This window comes from Populus alba, chromosome 10, assembly GCF_005239225.2.
Source record: "Populus alba chromosome 10, ASM523922v2, whole genome shotgun sequence".
In the NCBI taxonomy this organism is placed as follows: domain Eukaryota; kingdom Viridiplantae; phylum Streptophyta; class Magnoliopsida; order Malpighiales; family Salicaceae; genus Populus; species Populus alba.
In genome coordinates this window covers 15,512,561-15,532,411 of record NC_133293.1, presented here as the reverse complement: position 1 = coordinate 15,532,411, position 19,851 = coordinate 15,512,561, and the positions used below count along the sequence as shown (strand labels likewise).

The following is a 19,851-nucleotide window of genomic DNA, read 5'->3' as shown; positions in this document are numbered from 1 at the left end:
CAATGGACGCCAGATAACGGAGTAATGTGTCCAGGGCCTCCAGGCTATACTGTGTTTTTTTTTTTTAATTATTATTATTTTGATAAATTAATATTAAAAAAAATATTTTTAATAAAAAAATATTTTTTTATTACTCTCATACCTAAAAAAATATGTATGATAAATATTTCCTACAGTACATAAGTCGTTGAGAGTGAAATAACTTCTGTATTTTAATGTGTTTTATTTGAAAAATAAATAAATTAATATAATTGTTAGTATTTATTATGATTTTAATGTGTTAATATGAATTTTAAAAAAAAATTAATATATTTTTAAACAAAAAATATTTTTTAAAAAACATAGACTTCCACTTCTAAGGATTAAATTATTGTTTGGTACCTACTGTATTGATAAAGTTATAATTTAGTCCTTGATTGTGTTTTAAAAATAAGCTAATACCTTGATAATTGTTGACGCTTGTTTTATTAAAAAAAAAAAAAAAACGTTGGGCTTTCTTCAAATCTAAAATGTGAAATTTGAAAATGTAATTTATTGAAGTAAAAAATAAGTATTAGGATTTAGAGAAAAACCAAGATGTTACAAGAATAGAAGACAAGTGTAGAGAAAAGTTAAAGGATTAAGATATAGGTTTTCAAACATAAAGAACTAAGTTATAAATACGTTCAAAACCCGGGAACAAATAATTAATTTACTCCGTGATAAACGACATTTAACTGACGTCGTCGTCCGTACCCAGCCAACGCAACTTATTTTCTCTATCGCTCTCTCTGTAATTCGTGAAATTTTGAACTGTTTCAGCTAGTTTTTCACCGACCGGTAACTGACGCGCCGTTCGTCCTTCTACTCTCTTCTCTTATCAGGTATGGCGCGGAACGACAATTACGTTGCATGCACTTAAAATGCATCGGATGGGTTGGTCAATTTCATGATTGTACTAATCTTGCAGAGACGAAAGGGAAAGCTGGCTTAATTAATTGCAGAGCAGAGACGTTATTCAAGTAAAGGCAGTGTCTAATTTTGAAATGGTAAGTGAATTTTAGAGTTCGATTGATCGGGATGTGATTTTCCTTATTAATTTTTGGTTGTAAAGAGAGAGTTAAATTTGGGGTAATTATACTTATGATTATATTACTTACTACAGGAGGATCCAAATAGAAGCAGAAGCAGCAGCGATTGGAATAATAACAACAAGAATTTAATAAAGCCAAAGCATGAGAAATTGGATTTTGATTTGGCATTTGAGAGTCTGCCGTCAAGGGAAGTTGGGGTATGTTTTTACAATTAAAAAGAGCAGAATTTGTTATTGGCTGTATACTCAACTGCTTATGCTGAAGGATTGTATGATGGATTGTTTCAGGATAATGTAGCAAGTTCTTCTCGAAGCTATTTAAGATCATTTTTTACTGAAATGGGATACTCTCCGTCTCTTGTCAACAGAGTGATTGAGGAAAATGGTATTGTTATGAATGGGCATAAACATTCTTCTATAACTCTTTTCTTTGATAGAATTGGAAATGGATTATAAATGGATACGGCGAACCGGAATTGTGCTTTTCTTAAACAACATGAAGAAACCCTCACTTTAATTCAACCAGAATCCCCCCCTTGGGCATTAGTTGCAAACCCAGATAAATTTGCTTATAGTCATTATCCAACCTCCATTATTTTCTGAATAATTTATGGGATATATAAAGACTTCTCCGTGGTTTGTTGTTGGTGAATATCTTCTCTTAATTCTAGGTGAAGACAATGTCGACCTGTTATTGGAGATTCTCATGGAATGTTCTGTAAGTAATCAATAAATCAATGACATCTTTTTCTCTCTCTCCCTGGTTTATAGAATACCAAAGTTGTTTTCGACTCAATTGAAGAAGGTTCTGGAATCGGAACGTCCGTCCTGGATCCCGTGTCTTAATTTGTTTAGCTATGTTTTTGCTTCTTTGCCAGATTCTTTTGATGTATTCATTAGGACATATTTCATGTTTGTTTAATTTTGAATATCTTTTAATTACATAGGTCATGAAGGAACTAATAATATGTATCTAAGTAATCTCTTTGCCAAGAGGAAACATATTTTTGTGATTTATGTCAGACATTTTTACAAGGTGTTTGTTGGCAGCATCAACCAATCTGAATCCTGCCACCAACTTTGTGTTTTCACCCATAAAATGAAAATAAAAATTAAACTATTGTTTCTTTCAATCATTTTCATGACATATCTTGTAAATCTTGGAAACTCGTTATATATTTTTTTCCGCAATGATCAACACATTTTACTACTTTACTCATCTGTAGTTTATAGATAGAGCTTTTACAGAAACTTTCTGAACTACTTTTAACTGGTGTTGGTTGGCATTGTTTGGCATGGAATAGGGTCTTCAAAAGCCAAACTCTCAGTCATCAGATTCTTTAGATTGCTTGTTTGATGATAGCTGTGCAAGCAACCCTCCAAAGTATTCCACAGTTACTGGAGTAAAAGAGGTAATATTCTGTGAACTTTTAGTTTTTATACCAGGTCATCTGTCATCTAGCTCATCTTGAAGCTAGGTGTTAGAACATTTAGGTCAATACCCTCAGGTTCAGTTCCAAAATGTCTTATGAAGGATCTCTTAATCTGCATAACTATTATTGAGCATTTCCACACAATTTCTCCAATCCATATTCATTGCATTGTAAATCTTTGAACGCTCACCATCTCTTTATTCCACCTGGTATGTCTTGGTTCCTATTTTATTTCTAGTTATTCATTATATGTGCTATAAAATGTTTGATAGTTAGAAAAGTCTTGGATGTTTCATAGAAATTTAGACACAGACAACAACTTTCTCTTCGGGAATGGAAGCTCCTTTAGACAAAGGCATTTCATTGCAGCGAGGGCTCTCTTTTGGAGGGACATATGCTTAGAACCAATGAGGGAAACCTTTCTGTGGAATCCATTTATATATGTTAGATATCATTGTTTGTGCCACATATAATCTCACCACCAATCTCCTCTCTTTTTTAAGCTAAATTTTATATTTTTTTAAAGAAAATTTTATTTGAAAGAAGGAAGAGATAACACAACATCCTCCCAAATAGAAAAAAGAAACAGCAAACTTGCTCAAAATAACAAGGAACTTTCCCTTTGTATATCTGCAAAAGAAGCGCTTCCCAGAGTCCCTGCAGTGTGACACCACAAAGAAGCCAAGAAGACTATACTATCCCACCACAACTGCTTTCATGTGAAATCGTTATTAAAAATCCTCCCATTCTCTCCACCAAAATGCATCAAATAATTGCACTAACTGCGCATCTCCATAAAATCTTATGATTTTTCTCGCTTCCATAAAACCTTTTCTTCTTGCTATAGTTTACATTTTTATATGTTTTCGATCTTTTTGTTCATGTGAAGCTTGGTTGCTGTTGAGATCAAAATTGGCAAGTTTGATCTAATCAGCTTTCAGTAAGATGATTTGACTTGTAATCATTGCATATAGTGATCTTTGACAACATGCTATTGCTGGATTTGCTATAGCTGGTCTTCAATTTTTTGTAGGAGCCAGATGTGTTTGATGAAGTTTATGATGACAAAAGGGTGTCCTTGCTGAAGATGAATTTCCCAGCAAAGGAAGTTGAATTTGCAATAGATAAGCTTGGTGAGTTGCTGAATTTTCTATCTGGTGAATTTTTGTTTTGTTTGCTATGAGATAGACCTGCAACTTGCTTTGAGACCTTGAATTGTTAACTGGTATTTGGTACTGATGCGTTTTGGAAACATTTTCTTCCATCAATAGAAATATTGATAAATCTTGGAAGCGCATTGGTGTTTGTTAACTCTTTATATTGCGTTTGTTGCTGCTGCTACAAAAGTATTATTATGATTTTAAATGATTGAGACCAGTATATTTGGCTGCATGGTTACTTAGTGTACCTTATTTTCTTAATGTAATGGCTTCTCTGAACATATCTCTGACTCTGATTTCATAATAGTTTTCTTGCAAATATTTTCTTCTTCAAAGGATTTTGTTGGTCTTTTTCTGATTCCATTTTCCGACTTAATTAGTTCTCCTTCTTGTAGATGGTTAATCTATGTAAATTGGCTGTCTGTGTCCGCTGCACACTCTTTGCCTCTTTTGGTTTTCTAGCAATTCTGAAAACCAACCAGCAAAAATATAGTTCGTCTGACAGTCATATTGATCTCATAATGTTACAGGTGAGAATGCTCCCATCAATGAAATAATTGACTTTATCATTGCTGCCCAGATAGCTAACAATCTTGACAGGGAAACAGAGGACATGCCTGATATTGATGCAGAGAATAAAGAGGTGTGCTTTCATTGTCATTTTTGAAGGTTATAAACATTACTAACAGTATAGCGTATAATGTTATTGGGCTCTTTGGGATTTGGAAATCACCTTATGCTTGTGTTTTCAGCTGTTTTATTTATTTATTTATTATTTATTTGCGTGTATGGGACTTGGGTGATGTCACAGTGTTGCAAATGTTTTTTCTCATCTAGTGGCTGTATACATATCTATATGTATTTCAACATCTATGTCAGATGACATGACGAAGGTATGCTTCAAGTACCACATTGAGGTGAGAAAAACAAAAACTGAGAGAAATATTTTGACATCCATGCACCATCCACAATGTATTCAATTCAAAGCTATCAATTACCTGACTTAGGCAGATGGGGCATTGGTATGATGTGCCTGGGTGATGTAGACTGGAAAAAAACTTGACATCCCTCCCACGCAAGATAGAAGTGTGTCCTTTTTCCTGGTTTTCTTTCTGCTTCAATAATAAATATTTTTTATCAGTTGGTGAGGGTTGGAGTGCATAGGACATTTAGTGGCCGGGTTTGTGTGGGTGCATAAGACTGGAAGAGCGTGAAGGTATGTAGTTGAAGTGCAGATGTGGAATTATAAGTACAACCATGGACTTCAAAGTAGATGCCTTGAGTTTGATGTGTAAGTTTTAAACATTTAGCAAAAGCCATAGACTTAAAATCATACAAGTAAACACACGACACAAAAAGATATTGGTTTGAAGCAGAAAGATTGGGATAGAGGTATGGAGTTGATACATAAACGCATAGAGTTGAGGCAAAAAGGTACATGGCTGATGCGTGGAGGTGAAGTTGATAGATCTTTCTTCGAAACTTATGTGTTATGGTGGTTTGTGGGATTCTTCTATTGCAATTGTCTCATGCATCATGGCCAGCTCTCTTGGCATTATGATGATTATTACCAAGTAAAAGATGAGATGGAAGAGTATTTTGAAGGCAACTTTTAGTTGTGAAGTTTGGCAGAGTCAATTTTTATGGCGTATGTAGTTGAGTTTTGTTTTGTTAGTCTTTGTCTTTTTTACATATCATGTGAACACTATCAATAATTGATTAACCCTTTGATGTCCAGGATATCAATGATGAAACCCTATATGGAACTATGGACAAAACACTATGTTTGCTTAACATGGGTTTCTCTGAAAATGAAGTTTCATTGGCTATTGATAAGTTTGGTGAGTAGTTACTGTTGACAACTTTGATTATTATGAATGCAAAAGGTACATTATATTTCCAGGTTTCTAATCTCTAGCTTCTTATAATGAGAACAATGGAATCCAATCTACCACTAAACCCTTACAGTACTTGTATGATAAGTTCTTCTGCATCTTCATCCCTTTTGAGTAGTTTCTGAATTGATTTTGTAAAACTGAGCAGCTCTCTCTCTCTCTAAGCCTACCCAGATGCTCCATGATAGTTTTGAGTTGATTCTTCAAGTTTGCAAAAACTCTCTCTCTCTAAGCCTACCCAGATGCTCCATGATAGTTTTGAGCTGATGCTTCAAGTTTGCAAAATTTCTTTCATGCTCTCCTTCTCAACCACTTTGTGTATTATGTTTTAAAAGATATATTTTCTTGCCAATTTCTAGAATCAATTTTCTGATGTCAACGGACATGACAACAAAATTAAAAAATACAAGATTAGAATACCTGCTGAGCACTTAATGTTTGATCAAGTTTATGTCAATGACTGCTGTAAATGAAGATGCAGAAGATGCATATTGCAGGGCCTTGTGCATGTTTCTTGAAAACTAAGGGTTTGCATTTGCACCTTTCAAACCCTAAATAATAAAAAAAACAAAGCAAAAACAGTACTGTGAGTGGAATGACATGCAAAGACAATAATGTTTATCACCTTGAATAATGAAGTCAGTGGGGTAGTATCCTGGTGTAATCATAAAGATATTTAGATGTATCATAAACATGTGAAAATAGACATTCCCTTCAAATTACTATTCTCCACGAAATTGTAGATGTTATCTGTTAGAAGGCTTTGGCTTTTAGTGATTAGATATGCAAAAAACATCTTTGTTTAATATTTTGGTTCTTTCTGACCAAGGGTCGCCTCCCATTTTAGTTTTATTCAATTGCGTGATTCATCATTTGCTTTCTTTCAGGTTCAGAAGTTCCAATTACAGAGCTTGCTAATGCAATTTGTGCACATCAACTTGGGGAAACCTATGTTATAAAGAAGAAGGTTACTTTGGTCCCCCCTTGTCTATAATTGAATTTTTTAGCTCCACAGAGGCTATATTTTGAATTTTAACGGTGCCTTTTGGTTTGATTCTTTGTACTGATTATCAAGTACTTCAAAGTAGATTTAATTCGGCATTTTGATGAGTGTTTTAATTATACTGTCAAAATTGCTATACTGTACTTTTTAAGGATTGGATTTACATGTTTGGCACCAAAGAGGTTCAAGTTGAACCCTTTTTTTTCTGGAAAGTGCAAACATAATGTTTCAAATGAGTTAAATTGGCAGATACTTTTGAGCATCATGTTCTTCTATCCATATTCTATGGCCTCATGGAACCTTACAAATGACTGGTTCATGCTTACAAGGGGTTAGACACTATTTCCTTCAATTTTAACACACAACCAAGTCATTGTGGAACTTGAAGTTAATTGTTGGCATTATTGATTGTCTCATTTCTTTTCTTGCTCGAGATGATGGTGTGGACACCATTTACTTCTCACTCTTTTAGTCAGTTAATTTCCCCATAACATAGCTTTTATCTTGTGCAGTATTCTGAGAATTCCACTGCAAGCTGCTCGAGTGCTGCAGAGGACAGTAGATCCTTTGGTGTGGAGACAGAAAATAACACAAGACATCACTCTTTCAGTTGGGTGAAGTCAGAAACTGAGGATTGTAGACGAGATGCTATTTTGCAGTCAAGAGATATGAACACCAAGGAAACTCGTAAAGGAAAACGGCCAAGACAAGAGCACATTGAAGGCTATCAAGAAGCTCAGCCTAGGCATGATAGCCTTGAGGAAAATTGTGCAGGTGAACAGCCAAAGCAGGAATATGACTATGGTTCAAGTTCTTATTTTGAATATGAGTGGGTAGAAGAAAAGGTTAACTCTGACACTGCCACATTTGGAATGCCAAAGCCATTCAAATCTAATCCATGCAAGATTCTTGATCAAATTGCTGCTAAACCTCCGTATTTTTTCTATGGGAATGTTGCAACTGCATCTTCTGACACCTGGGGAAAAATATCCCAGTTCTTATATGGAATCGAGCCTGAATTTGTGGATACTCAGTTTTTCTCGGCATTGAGTAGGAGGGAAGGTTACATACACAATCTTCCTACTGAAAATAGGTCTCACATCCTTCCAAAGCCACCAATTACCTTGGAAGATCTGATGCCAAGTACAAAGAAATGGTGGCCATCATGGGATGCAAGGAAGAAGATGAGCTGCAGAAATTTTGATAGTCGTGGATCGTCTCAGCTCTGTGATATGCTTGGAAGGATGCTGGATGATTCTCGTGGTTTGCTCTCAGCCGAACAGCAGAGAGACCTCCTTCGTCATTGCCAGGCATTAAATCTAATGTGGGTTGGCCCGAACAAGCTATCCCCCCCAGAACCAGCTCATTTAGAGAAAATTCTGGGGTATCCATTGAATCACACATTAATTGCAGATTATCCGTTGACAGAAAGGATGTACTCACTCAGATATAGCTTCCAGACCGATACTTTGGGGTACCATCTCTCGGTTTTGAAGTCAATTTTCCCTCAGGGAATAACAGTGTTGTCACTTTTCAGTGGGATTGGTGGTGCAGAAATTACTTTACATCGTCTCGGCATTCATTTGAAAGGCGTGGTCTCTGTTGAAACTTCTGAAACAAATCGAAGGGTCTTAAAGAGGTGGTGGTACAGTAGTGGACAGACTGGACGATTGGAGCAAATAGAAGACATTCGGAAGCTAACAAGCAGTACAGTTGAGGGACTGGTTGAGAATTTTGGCTGTTTTGACTTCGTAATTTGTCAAAACTCTTTTACTCGGCCATCAAAAATTCCCGGAGTGGGTTCAGGTTTAGAAAGTCAACATTTTTTTGACTTCACGTTGTTCAATGAGTTTGTTCGTGTTTTGCAACGTGTAAGGAGTGCAATCGAAAGAAAGAGGTAGTCTTTGTCGCTGTATGCCTGTTCTGCAAACCGTGAAGATAGTGTTTCTGTGAGACAAAAATCTCAAGTTTTCCCTATCATTATGCGTGATAAAAAAAACTAGTTGATAATCGTAGAAGGTAATGATATAATCATGTTGCTCGGTGGTCAATCATGCGAAAAGCAATGCAAATGTGGATTGATTTAAATTATCCTTTTCCTTGGCCATTCATTTGAGAAGTAACCTGTTCTGTCCAGAGATCCATTTGCTTCCTGGTGGCTTTTGTGATTTCGAAGTAAGAGAATTCTTTTCCTCTACATCTTAGCTTCATGATCCTTATCTGCACTTTCCGAAAGTTTTATCTATCTAACCTTTTGCGCAGCATTGCATCGACATTGGAAAAAATTATGCCTGAAGAAGTGTTATTTTCATAATAGCTTCTTAAGCCATAAATTCTTGGAGGAAACATGTGTTCAGTTGAAGCAGCAGTAACATGATTGTTGATGGCTTCTGCCGTGTTTATGCTTGCGTATGTACATTAAACATTTTAAAGTTCCTAGTATCAATCTCATATGGATCATGCAGTGATTTGAACTTCTGAACTTCGAACTTGGGAGGAGAAACTCTACAAGTTGAGACAACTTTAGGGAAGGAGTGGACCAGAGAGAGAGAGAGAGACAGAGATGTAATGAATTCGACGAGTGAATTCGAGAGGTTAGATACACCTTACATTTGTCGAGGCCCACAAAGGAGCATGCATATCAGTCACTCAAATGGAAAAGGCCACGGCTACCAACCCATAAAAGAAAGGCCTACTGAGTTTAATTGACGCCTTTTATATGCTTTTGTCGTTGTATTGATCGGAAAGGATCCATATAGCCCGACACAGCTAGTTCGTGTTGTATTAGAATGACGAGGGTGCTCCATGCAACTTGAATTTTGACTGGAATCCACAAGTTATAAAGTTTATTTACTATACGTTGGAAGTTTCAAATCATAGCGAAAACAATGTTTCTAGTTTTCTTATATCTTATCCCTTCCAAAATGATAATTCTTTGCCTTTGATCCCTTACTCCTTATTATCTTCCTTGAATTGCAGGCTCCCTGGAAAAGTTTAGGAAAAGAACCTGTGGTTATTGTCATTGATCGTGTCTTCGTTCTTGCTCCTCCTGATGGCTGGACTCTCAAGTTAGAATGCTCTTTCCTTGATGTGAATAGTTATTTTTACCGTTATTTAAAAAAAAAAACTTTTGGTTAATTATTATACCCTTAATACAACCGTAATACTATAATTTATAATTAATACTAACAAGTAAATTCAACCCCGCCTCCAGTTTAGAAAAATACTGATAAAATTATTTAAAAATATTAATTTGTAAAAATAGGTTATTTTCTAGAATGGATGCTAAAATGTAGTTTAATCCCCTTTTTTCATAATTTACACACACTCACACACGCTTCATGAAACTCTATATAACACGCACAAAAAAAAAAACTATTTAAATCACTCTTAAACCATAAGATTGGTACTTTATCTTGACTATTAAAACTCTGAAAAGGATTAAAAACAAGCCAATAAGAATCATGAAGTTTTAAAATCCAAAAATATTTAAATTACATCAAAATTCATCAAATTATTAAATTGAATCTTTGGTTAATTTCTATAGGTTATTTTTAACTCTTCTAGACATACTCTGATAATATTAAAAAAAAAAAATCAAGACTTGTTAAGAAAATAATTTGTATTTTTGTGCCTTTGTATGTATTGTTAATTTATATTAATGTCAAATGTTTTATAAATAAAATACTAACCTCGAATATGATTGAAAATAACTGTTTAACTTAATTTCAATTAAAACTTATTCTATATGGTCATTTTTTTAATTTATGTCCCTAATTAATTTAATTATAACTATTGAGAAATAAAACATGTTAATATTTAATGAACATTTAAATGTATTCATTTATAAATAAATTTATACAATCTATTGGAAATAATCTTTTTAAATAATACACCGACGAAGTATGTGCTAAACAATTAATAACCTAAAAAAAAAAAACCTAAAAGGGATGGAGCCTCAGCAACAATCAAGACCCAAAACAAGATAAGAATGGACCTTGGGATCTGTAGCATACAGCATCCTATATGATACAACATTATATTGTATAACCAAAACTACCACTATGATTTTATTTACCATCTAAACAGCCATCAGAGGAGATTTCTGCTAGGCTCGCAGGCTCTTATTCTCTTAAGCAACTTATACGAGGAATATTCACTGTTTCTCGAGTTCCATAAGCATTCCATCAAGATGGATCACCTTTTCCAGGGAGAAGCTCAACCTATGATGGTATTATAATATATTGTTGGCATACTCTATATTATCTATCCGATCAAATTTTTTTTATGAAAAATCAAATGTCTAAACATTGATGATGTATTTTTTTAATAAAAAAAATTAATCATAAACTTAAAATATAATTTATACTAAACAATATATTTTTAAAATATTAATATGACGACAAAAAAAAATAATAATTCAGATTAACTTAAGTTAACTTGTTAAACTCATGATCTGGATCATGAGATTAAGATAATTCTATAAAAGTAAAAAAATAAAATCATGAACTTCAGTTTTCAAATAATCTAATATTAAATAATGACATTGAAAAATACAAAAAAAGAAAAGAAAATCAAGTTGTTGGATGGTGAAATTAAGAAAAAAAATCGATTAAAAAATGACCTACAAAAATAAATTGAGTTAACTTGGGTCAACCTGTTAAACTTGTGATTTGAGTCATGAAATCAAGATAACCACATAGAAAGCAAATTAAAAAAATTACAAAACTGAATTTCAAACCAATTTAATATTGAAAGATGAAATAAAAAAAAATCAATTGAAAAAATAACAAAAAAAAACAACTTGAGTTAACATGTTAAACTCGTGATCTCATGAAACTGAGATAAATTCTTAGAAATAAAAAAAAAAATTTATGAAGTCTCAATTCCAACAAATTTAATGTTAAAAGTTGAAATGAAAAAGGAAAGAAAAATTCATGAGTCCGATATAAAATTCAAGTGAAAAAAAAAATTAAAATAAAAATAATTTAATATTAAAAAATGTAATTAAAATAATAAAATAAATAAATTATTAAAAGATAAGATTGAAAAAAAAGAGAGGGAGTTTTGTGAGTATTGTTAAGTGATTTACGCTATGCTTATTAGTATTTTGTTAATTAATAAATTGGTGCAGGCTACTGTGTCACACTGCCACTACAAGAAAAGCGTATCGATGCGCTTCTAAAATATATGCCTGTGACATGGACATCTGAGGTCTCATTTAGACAAGCCTTAGATTTGGTCGGCTGTTTTCGAAGTTCATGTCTGATGCATGTCTTGATCCTCGGCACATGCCTGGGAATTGCGTATTCCTGGGCTTCCAGAGCTGAAGAGGCTTCCAGAGCTGAAGAAAACAAAGATAAGGCAGAGTCTTGGACAATTGAAGTAGAGTGTGCTTGGTGTCAATCCCATATAAGTAAATTCAGCAACATTTCGAAAATCATTTGGAGCTCCCATTTGGCATATGTACGTGAAAAAAACATAAACACATCTGATCAACATGCCTTAGCTTAGGAGATGAAACATAATAGTTTTTGTTTATAAAATGTTGCTAAAAATGCGGTGTGTTTTTGGTTTTTTTGGATTAATATAAGTGTCTAGATTAGCTTATACGTATTTTGATTAATTCTACAAGTTTTAAAATTAACGATCATATGTTAATTATGCTAGTCGATGAGGGTGGAGAATCAATCAATTTTTTAAAATCATTTATTATTATTATTATTCTTGTGCAATGTTATCAGAACGGATCGGACTAGACAGTCTGGTTGGAGAATTGATAAACCGAACATGAACTAGTTTACAAAGAATCGGGATGGAGCGATCAACCAACTGGTTTTTTGAGGAACTGTATGAACCCTGAAGTTCAAATGAAACAAAATTTTGAAAAAATGAAAGAGAGAAAGGAATGTCAAGTTGCTAACTTAAACCATGTTGTTTCGGATCTTATCTGCAAAACCTGAAAGTTCATCCCTCACCTTCATCACTATAATCCACTTTCATAAACCGTCTCCCTCAAATAATTCTATAAAAACTCGAAGAATATCGGCAGTCAATTGACTCAAAACAAAACCGCCTAACGATTCATTATTCATCCAAAAACTCCAATCTCATCCGAGAATAAATTCTTTGAAGACAGCCTCGTCACGTGGAATAGATAAGAAGCCAATGTTTTCGAAATCGTAGTCTTCAGCTTCCTCCAACAAGTTGCCTGCCTCTGTACTTGCGAATTGATTCTCTAAAAAACATTCGAGTCAGATATTTGGCAATTATTTTAAAACTGGAAGTTTGATTTCAATTGCTTTTCTAATTGTTTTTCTGGGATACTTGTATGATTGTGTATGGTGTATGTTGAAATTTCACAAGCTATGAATATACAAGTAAAACTGGCATATGGCCATCATGCTACTGGGCCAAATAGCCACTGCAGCATCGAGTTTCACAACCTCAATGCCGGAAGAATATTAATGCAATTTAAAGTCACTCTCTGTGCATGCAAACATCCAAGGCATATAGAATTCTCAGTAGAAACAATGTCTTGATTTAGTTTGCAAACTGTGAGATAATACCGTAATTATGTCCCGATCCTAATTCAGCTTTTCCCCTCCACCCTTTTAGTAAACACCATTACTGTTTATTGGAAATCAAGAAATTGGCATGCGTAGCCAGTGTGAAATCTTTCCGTTTATGCAAATTCCATTAAGCATATGATCCTTGAACACTCAGAAGATTGATGGTGGTTAAGGAAAAATCTCTTTTATTATCTAGTTGACAGCCAAAAACTACATCCAACTCACCCGCTGCGCTCTCAGCTCCAAAAATTCTGAAGAAACATCAAGTACTCTTGCTCGCTTTACGACCAGACAGCCTCTCCGATTCGTAGAGTATGTGATTTATAAGTCCCCTTGCTGCACTGCAATCGTAGAAAAGACATCAAAGTCACAACAAAGTTCCCGCAAAAAAAAAAAAAAAATGGAGAGAGAGAATAACAAACTACAAGTTAGTGTGTCCGTATCCTACAATCCAGCGTGTTAATTCTACCAAACAAATGAAATAAGGAACTGTTTTGCACTCTAGATAAAGAACAAAGCAACTGGCATCTTGGTTGCCAAATCAAGTAATTTCCTTCTAAATCCTCAATACATATTTAAATCAAGCAAAACCGTTCCTAAAACATGGACATATAAATAAACAATACAAGAAATGAAACAAGCACAACAAGGAGCTAAAGATTTAACAATGTGCAAAACAGAGCAGTTTCAACTTACTCGTCCTTCAACTTTTGAATCTTCTCTAGGTCCGTCTCATGTTTGTTTCTTTTAAACTGCTGTCTTACCATATTGACAAGAAGCTCTGTGTTATGTTGCTGCCACAATAATTAAAACACAAATATCAACACATATCGACTAAAAATTAATAATAGCGGCTAAATTGAAACAAGATGAATACTAATGTTGCTTCTTCTTCTTCTTCTTTTTTTAGAAACCAGGATCAGATTCATCAAAACTCCACTGCAGTGAAGTTACCACGAGGTTGGAGTTAGGCTCCAGATTACAACCAAAAAAAGCAAAAACAAGATCTATGGCAACCCCTATGCCATCCAAGTCACAATGGCAGCAACTAAAGAGGGTGGAGTATCAAAGCAGCGGCAGTAGATATTTTAGGTGATACTAATCAGTGTCAACATATCCCATCTCACATAACAATACAGGACACCAAAGTAATAGTTAGACTCCCAGAATCATTACCCCGATTCCACATCATAAGTACCACCATTCTTGGATGACTGAGCAACAAACTACTCCTTTCCATACCCCGACACGGACATTCGAATTATTATGGTAATATAATTGACGTTGAGTAGATAGGAAGGAATGCAGTTGATCTGATTAAAATTGCGAATTTTTAACAAGATGCAATGAGTTTGGTTAAATAAATTATTACCTGATGACCAATATATTTAGCTCGTCGAAGACATTCACGGTAAAGCTGCGATGAAAACCATGAAAATTAGGGATCTGAATAATTACTGTTAACATAGATTTAAATGAAGCAAAAAGAAAATGATACTAACTCTAATTACGTTGTTGGCTAGTTCAGGAGGCAAAGCAGTTTGCAAAGAGGGCATCGTCTCTTCCAACTTCGGAGGGAGCGGGAGCGGGAGCGGGAGCCGAGTGGGTGATTGTATAAAATCTCGTTCGTTGTTGCAGAGGCGAAACTGAACGGCAAATTTGCTTGACGGTAAGTTTTTGGTGGATGCTGTGTTTTATCGGCATGGACGGGGGCCATGGAGTTAAATTATTATTAAATAAGTCGATTGTCAGAGTGGAAAAGATAGACCTCCTTGGCCCATTTATTGGTGGGCTTAGAATATTACGAACCTTGCCATAGGTCCAATTACGTAAAATAATTGAATCCCTATCCTTCTTTCTCTACTTCTCCCTCCGTTCCTGTTTTTTTCTCTGCGTCACCTTAGGAGGCTACCGAGATCGGGAAGAAGGGCTGGTTTGGGATTGTTACAGTAATGGTAGTTTAAAGTGTTGATTGTTTAGAAATATATTAAAATATTATTTTTTTTATTTTTAAAAAATATTTTTTAATATCAGTATATTAAAATAATCTAAAAATATAAAAAAAAATTTAAATTTTTAAAAAATACGGTGTCTCAAACACACCTAGGTGGTGGAGGGTGCAGTAAATTTCTGGATTTCTTTATATAAAAATAATTTTTTAAAAAATAAATATAAAAAAATATTTTAACATATTTTCTGTTAGGTTTGTTAGGTGTGTTGCCATTTAATGTGCCTAACATTACCATTGACCAGCAGCCTTTGTTGAAGAAGATGGCAGCCACCATTGACTGCAGCTGCAGCTGCTGGAAAGAAGAAGAGAAGCCACCATCATGCCTATAAATAGGCACCATACAAAGAGAGCTTTGTGAGAGGGAGAATAACGGGAGTGTGTGAAAGAGTGAAGAGAAAGGGCTGCTGCCCATGGCAGCAGCCCTGCAGCTGCAAGGGCAGCAAGAGAGATGGGAGTTGAGTGATGAGATCCTCCTCCATGTATTTATTGTATTCTTTCTCTACTCTAATAAAATGGACTCTCTCCCGTGGATGTAGGCGGTTTTGCCGAACCACGTAAAATATTATGTCTCAGTGTGCTCACTCCTCCTATGAGCAATAATCAGTACATCACCGGTCACCGGATTCCGCGCCCAACAATTGGTATCAGAGCTAATGGTTTAAGTGGTGTTTGATTTTTTGCTCAAAAATGAAAGTTGTCAAAATTATGTTTTGACCATACCACTGTGTAGAGGAGGAAGAGACGAAGCCACTGGTGAAAACCGCGTCGAAAACGGACGTCAGAATCTCCTTCACGTGCCGTCACTCTCCGGCGAGGTGACTGGCCACGCGCGACGACGCGCGCCACGCGTCACACGCGTCTTCTTCGCCCGGATGGGCTGACCCGACCCGAATACCAGACGACCCGACCCACGTGGCTGACCCGGATAAGGATGACGTCATCATGACGTAATTTGTGACGTCATCATGCACAGTAAGCATGGCCCAAGATGACATCAGCATGATGTATTGGTGACGTCAGCAAACACAGTCAGCATGCCATGCCAGCAGACACGTCAGCAAAGTGGGACCCACATGCCATGTCATCAGCCGCGAGCCGAGCCACGCCGAGCCGAGTTGAGCCGCGCCGAATTGGAACTGAGCCGAGCCGCGAGCCGAGGGATAAGATCCAGTGTAGCTGATCCTACGTGCAACCGGATCTGAAATTGAATCTGAGCCGTTGATCAGGCCAGAATTGTTTTGATCAAATCTTAGCCGTCTGAAGTGCGATTTGGACGATTCAAGACATGTTTCCAGCTAATTTGATCATTCCGGATGCAATGGTACGGTCCGATCGTTGAGATTCGAGACCGAAAATGGCAGTGGTGAATTATGAAAGAGAGATTGCCCGATCAGGAGGCATCTGAAGGTCATCATGGTGGTCGATGGAGATGAAGAAGAAGAAGGTGCACATGTTTACCCAATTACATGTGCTGAACTGTTAAATGGGAAAATTTTAATGCCTTGATGGAAGGCAAAATTGGGACACTCAGGATACCCGAGATGTGGACAATTTGAGGTGTAGAGTGAAAACTGATGAAGACCAATCTTGACGAATCTAAGCACTAGTAGTCTCGCTAGATGTTGAGAAATCAGGTATAAAACCAGTATATTCCAGATCACTTGCAAAGGAGAGCCGTAACAAAGCTAGCAAATGGTTGTATATACGGAGAGACAGTACGATGGATAGATATGGCCTAAGAAGTTCTGTCTAGGAGATTGGGTTTTTAAGCGGGACCGTTGTGACCCCTCCAATCTTTCCTGGGAACTTGCTTAGTGGAAGGATTATCCATACGGTACTATTTTCGTATATATAGCAGTTTGTAATGAAACAGTTGAAGACTAGCAGGATGCCGGCACAAGGGGAACAATTGGGTTCCGTATGATCAAGGATCTGATGGAGTGGTGATTTCTCCAAAGAAGCTAGATTCGGTGACTGTGATTTCTCGAGGGGAGAATTGATGAAGACCCTGATAATGGAAGAGAAATACAGCAAGGGGATAAAGATTGGCACCCTATTTTGACTTGGACAGGTGTTGTGACAGGATGAGCTGCTGTCAAACATAAGCAAGGAATAGGGAGAAAAATCTGGAGAACAGATATTGCACAAAGGCACACGGAGATTGTGCAGGAGTACCCGAGGGATCCAATGAGGTACTGTAATGAGACAACAGGTGCAAGGAGAAGAAGAGTTCTCAGATGAAGCTCAGAGCAGAGACTATGTTCAACATGAAGTCTCTTATGCTCTTGATAAAGGCAACAAGCGAGGACCTTTCTAATGCATGCAAGGATGAAAAGAGAGTTGTTGCAGAGGCACCTAATTGAGGGGGTGCAAACGCCTGTGATAAAAGGCGACCGCCTATGATGAAAGGCGAAGACACCAAAGAGAGTGGTGTAGGTGGAGCTGTCAAGCAAAAAGGTGTAGAAGCTCCAAACATAGAAATCGAGGTGGAGGATTGCGAGGAATATACCGCAAGTTTCTCTTTCTATGTAGTCAGTGGCAGTAATCTCTCCCAAGTCCACATGGTGGTAGAGAATCTTGAAGTCACTTAAGTCATCCCGATGAAGGAGGATGAGACCGCTTCACGACGAGCGGAGACACCTCGGATGGAAGGTGTGAGGGCCATGATATAAGCCCAGATTTCAGACTTGGAATATCCGCATGAAGACGAGCGGAGACACCTAAGGAGAAGGTGTGTGGGCCACGATATGAGCCCAATTCAGAACGCCCCAGAGCCAATGTGATGGCTAGATATGAGTGGACAGGTGGATAGCCAATGAAGTGGCTATGATGAGTATGAAGACAAATGCAGGATTGACTTTCATGGATATTGCCCCCATGCTAAAGATCAATGAGCTAGAAGACATTTGCCTTGGACAATAAGTGGATAACTTGTGGAGCATTAAGACGCGGCTGCTATGAAGGAGCAGAGGGCATGCGCAGGTTCCGGGAACGAGTTGACTCTTGTCAAGGTGGTGAGCTCGGTAATGGCATTGTAATACTCAGAGTATGGAGATAGATATGGATCAACCTTTAATGGGCTGCCCCCATGGTTAAAGGTGGAGAGCTACCTGGACTCTTACGACTAAGAGCGAGAGACTCATGGAGAAGTAAGGCGTGGTTCCTACGGTGGAACAGAGGGCAGGCGCAACTCCTAGATGAGTAGACTCTTGGAAGAGTGGTGGGCTTGTGATCATATTGAGATACTCACATAATGACTGTCACACTTGGAATATCCGTTTGAGGGGGTGTTGTAAGCCTTGGTGTGAGGCTTGATAAATCATTCCGGACCGAGCATGGTTGATATGCTCGAAGGGGAATGTTCCCAGAGACAAGCGTTAACACTCTTCAGATGTGATGTGTGAGACCATCTGGTTGAAGTGATCCTTTGGTGTAAGCAAGGGTGTGCTTTAGTGACTCTGGTGATTGGAAGGTTTGGCGAGTACCTGTAAACTTGGTCGGAGACGCTCTCGGAATGGTAAGCTTGGAAGAGCTGCAGGATGCAAGATTGTGCTGAAGAAGCAAGAGGACAATTGCCCATATAAATGTCAAAGGGGGTGATTGTTAGGTTTGTTAGGTGTGTTGCCATTTAATGTGCCTAACATTACCATTGACCAGCAGCCTTTGTTGAAGAAGATGGCAGCCACCATTGACTGCAGCTGCAGCTGCTGGAAAGAAGAAGAGAAGCCACCATCATGCCTATAAATAGGCACCATACAAAGAGAGCTTTGTGAGAGGGAGAATAACGGGAGTGTGTGAAAGAGTGAAGAGAAAGGGCTGCTGCCCATGGCAGCAGCCCTGCAGCTGCAAGGGCAGCAAGAGAGATGGGAGTTGAGTGATGAGATCCTCCTCCATGTATTTATTGTATTCTTTCTCTACTCTAATAAAATGGACTCTCTCCCGTGGATGTAGGCGGTTTTGCCGAACCACGTAAAATATTATGTCTCAGTGTGCTAACTCCTCCTATGAGCAATAATCAGTACATCACCGGTCACCGGATTCCGCGCCCAACATTTTCCACTCCATTTGACTAGTAGTTTTGTCACTGTAATTCCTGAACAAGTTATTGAAAATAATAATTTATGTATTCATGGTATGTTAACATCTTATCTTTTACACTGACATTAAAATTTAGTAACAAATAATAAAACGATAGTGATGAAGTCAACGAAACTCTAAGAGAATTTTGAGTCTACTGAATGAGTGTGCTGGGGAGTGATTATGATGAATGACCTTGTGTCATCTGTAAAAGTAAGTTTCTATATATTTTAAGGGATTTTTTTATACTTAAATTAGTATATAATAACTAAAAAGATAATTAGATTAAGAGATAGAGAAGAGGATTGAGTGATGTTATTCTATATTCGTGTGTATTAATGGGGCAATTATAAACATGATGATTCACATATAATACATTATTATATAGTCTATGTGATTTCGTTTAGGAACGTGATCTTATTCTATATATATAAAACGCTTATATATGAATAATATTTATTAATTTATTATTTAATATACACACACTTTAAATATATATTAACTATTTTATTTTTTATTAATTTATAAATAATAGTAGATAATAAATGCATATTAAATACTCAAAATCCACTTAATAATTTATAAATATTTTTTTTTTTGCCTGATATATATATAATGTTCGTTGTCA

The 19,851-nt window shown here is 36.5% G+C and overlaps 2 protein-coding genes across 11 annotated transcripts; one reads left to right on the top strand and one right to left on the bottom strand.

Annotated features, from left to right (window-relative positions):
• Positions 1-685: 685 nt before the first annotated feature.
• On the top strand, positions 686-11,896 carry LOC118043249 (probable inactive DNA (cytosine-5)-methyltransferase DRM3). 8 transcript variants are annotated; one of them, XR_004686611.2, is made up of 13 exons: positions 686-863; positions 950-1,028; positions 1,145-1,270; positions 1,361-1,457; positions 1,744-1,790; positions 2,377-2,484; positions 3,539-3,638; positions 4,196-4,308; positions 5,404-5,506; positions 6,448-6,527; positions 7,076-8,738; positions 9,543-9,631; positions 11,698-11,896. XR_004686611.2 is itself a non-coding variant. In XM_035051146.2 (11 exons), the coding sequence occupies exons 2-11, from the start codon at positions 1,026-1,028 to the stop codon at positions 8,462-8,464; spliced, it is 2,166 nt and encodes a 721-aa protein (XP_034907037.1). In that variant the 5' UTR covers positions 686-863; positions 950-1,025; the 3' UTR covers positions 8,465-9,421. The 8 variants fall into 8 exon arrangements, 5 of the variants coding, with proteins under 5 accessions (XP_034907037.1, XP_034907042.1, XP_034907040.1 ...); XR_004686610.2 differs by lacking the exons at positions 9,543-9,631; positions 11,698-11,896 and adding an exon at positions 9,029-9,421; XR_004686609.2 differs by lacking the exons at positions 9,543-9,631; positions 11,698-11,896 and adding an exon at positions 8,826-9,421.
• A 126-nt stretch (positions 11,897-12,022) lies between these two features.
• On the bottom strand, positions 12,023-14,857 carry LOC118043247 (uncharacterized). 3 transcript variants are annotated; one of them, XM_035051144.2, is made up of 5 exons: positions 14,638-14,854; positions 14,508-14,552; positions 13,832-13,929; positions 13,361-13,476; positions 12,023-12,801 (listed from the first exon to the last, which is right to left on the bottom strand). In XM_035051144.2, the coding sequence occupies exons 1-4, from the start codon at positions 14,689-14,691 to the stop codon at positions 13,398-13,400; spliced, it is 276 nt and encodes a 91-aa protein (XP_034907035.1). In that variant the 5' UTR covers positions 14,692-14,854; the 3' UTR covers positions 12,023-12,801; positions 13,361-13,397. The 3 variants fall into 3 exon arrangements, with proteins under 3 accessions (XP_034907035.1, XP_034907036.1, XP_034907034.1); XM_035051145.2 differs by lacking the exon at positions 12,023-12,801 and having other exon boundaries at positions 12,937-13,476; positions 14,647-14,857; XM_035051143.2 differs by lacking the exon at positions 12,023-12,801 and having other exon boundaries at positions 12,937-13,476.
• Positions 14,858-19,851: the final 4,994 nt, after the last annotated feature.

Excerpts from the sequence above, each read along its gene's own strand:
- LOC118043249 (XM_035051146.2), top strand. Across the intron at positions 2,485-3,538 it reads CAGTTACTGGAGTAAAAGAG|GAGCCAGATGTGTTTGATGA; the intron begins GTAATATTCTGT and ends AATTTTTTGTAG. Across the intron at positions 5,507-6,447 it reads ATTGGCTATTGATAAGTTTG|GTTCAGAAGTTCCAATTACA; the intron begins GTGAGTAGTTAC and ends GCTTTCTTTCAG.
- LOC118043247 (XM_035051144.2), bottom strand. The coding sequence starts at position 14,691 with ATGCCCTCTTTGCAAACTGCTTTGCCTCCTGAACTAGCCAACAACGTA. Across the intron at positions 13,930-14,507 it reads CTAAATATATTGGTCATCAG|CAACATAACACAGAGCTTCT; the intron begins GTAATAATTTAT and ends TTATTGTGGCAG. Across the intron at positions 13,477-13,831 it reads ATTCAAAAGTTGAAGGACGA|TGCAGCAAGGGGACTTATAA; the intron begins GTAAGTTGAAAC and ends CTACGATTGCAG.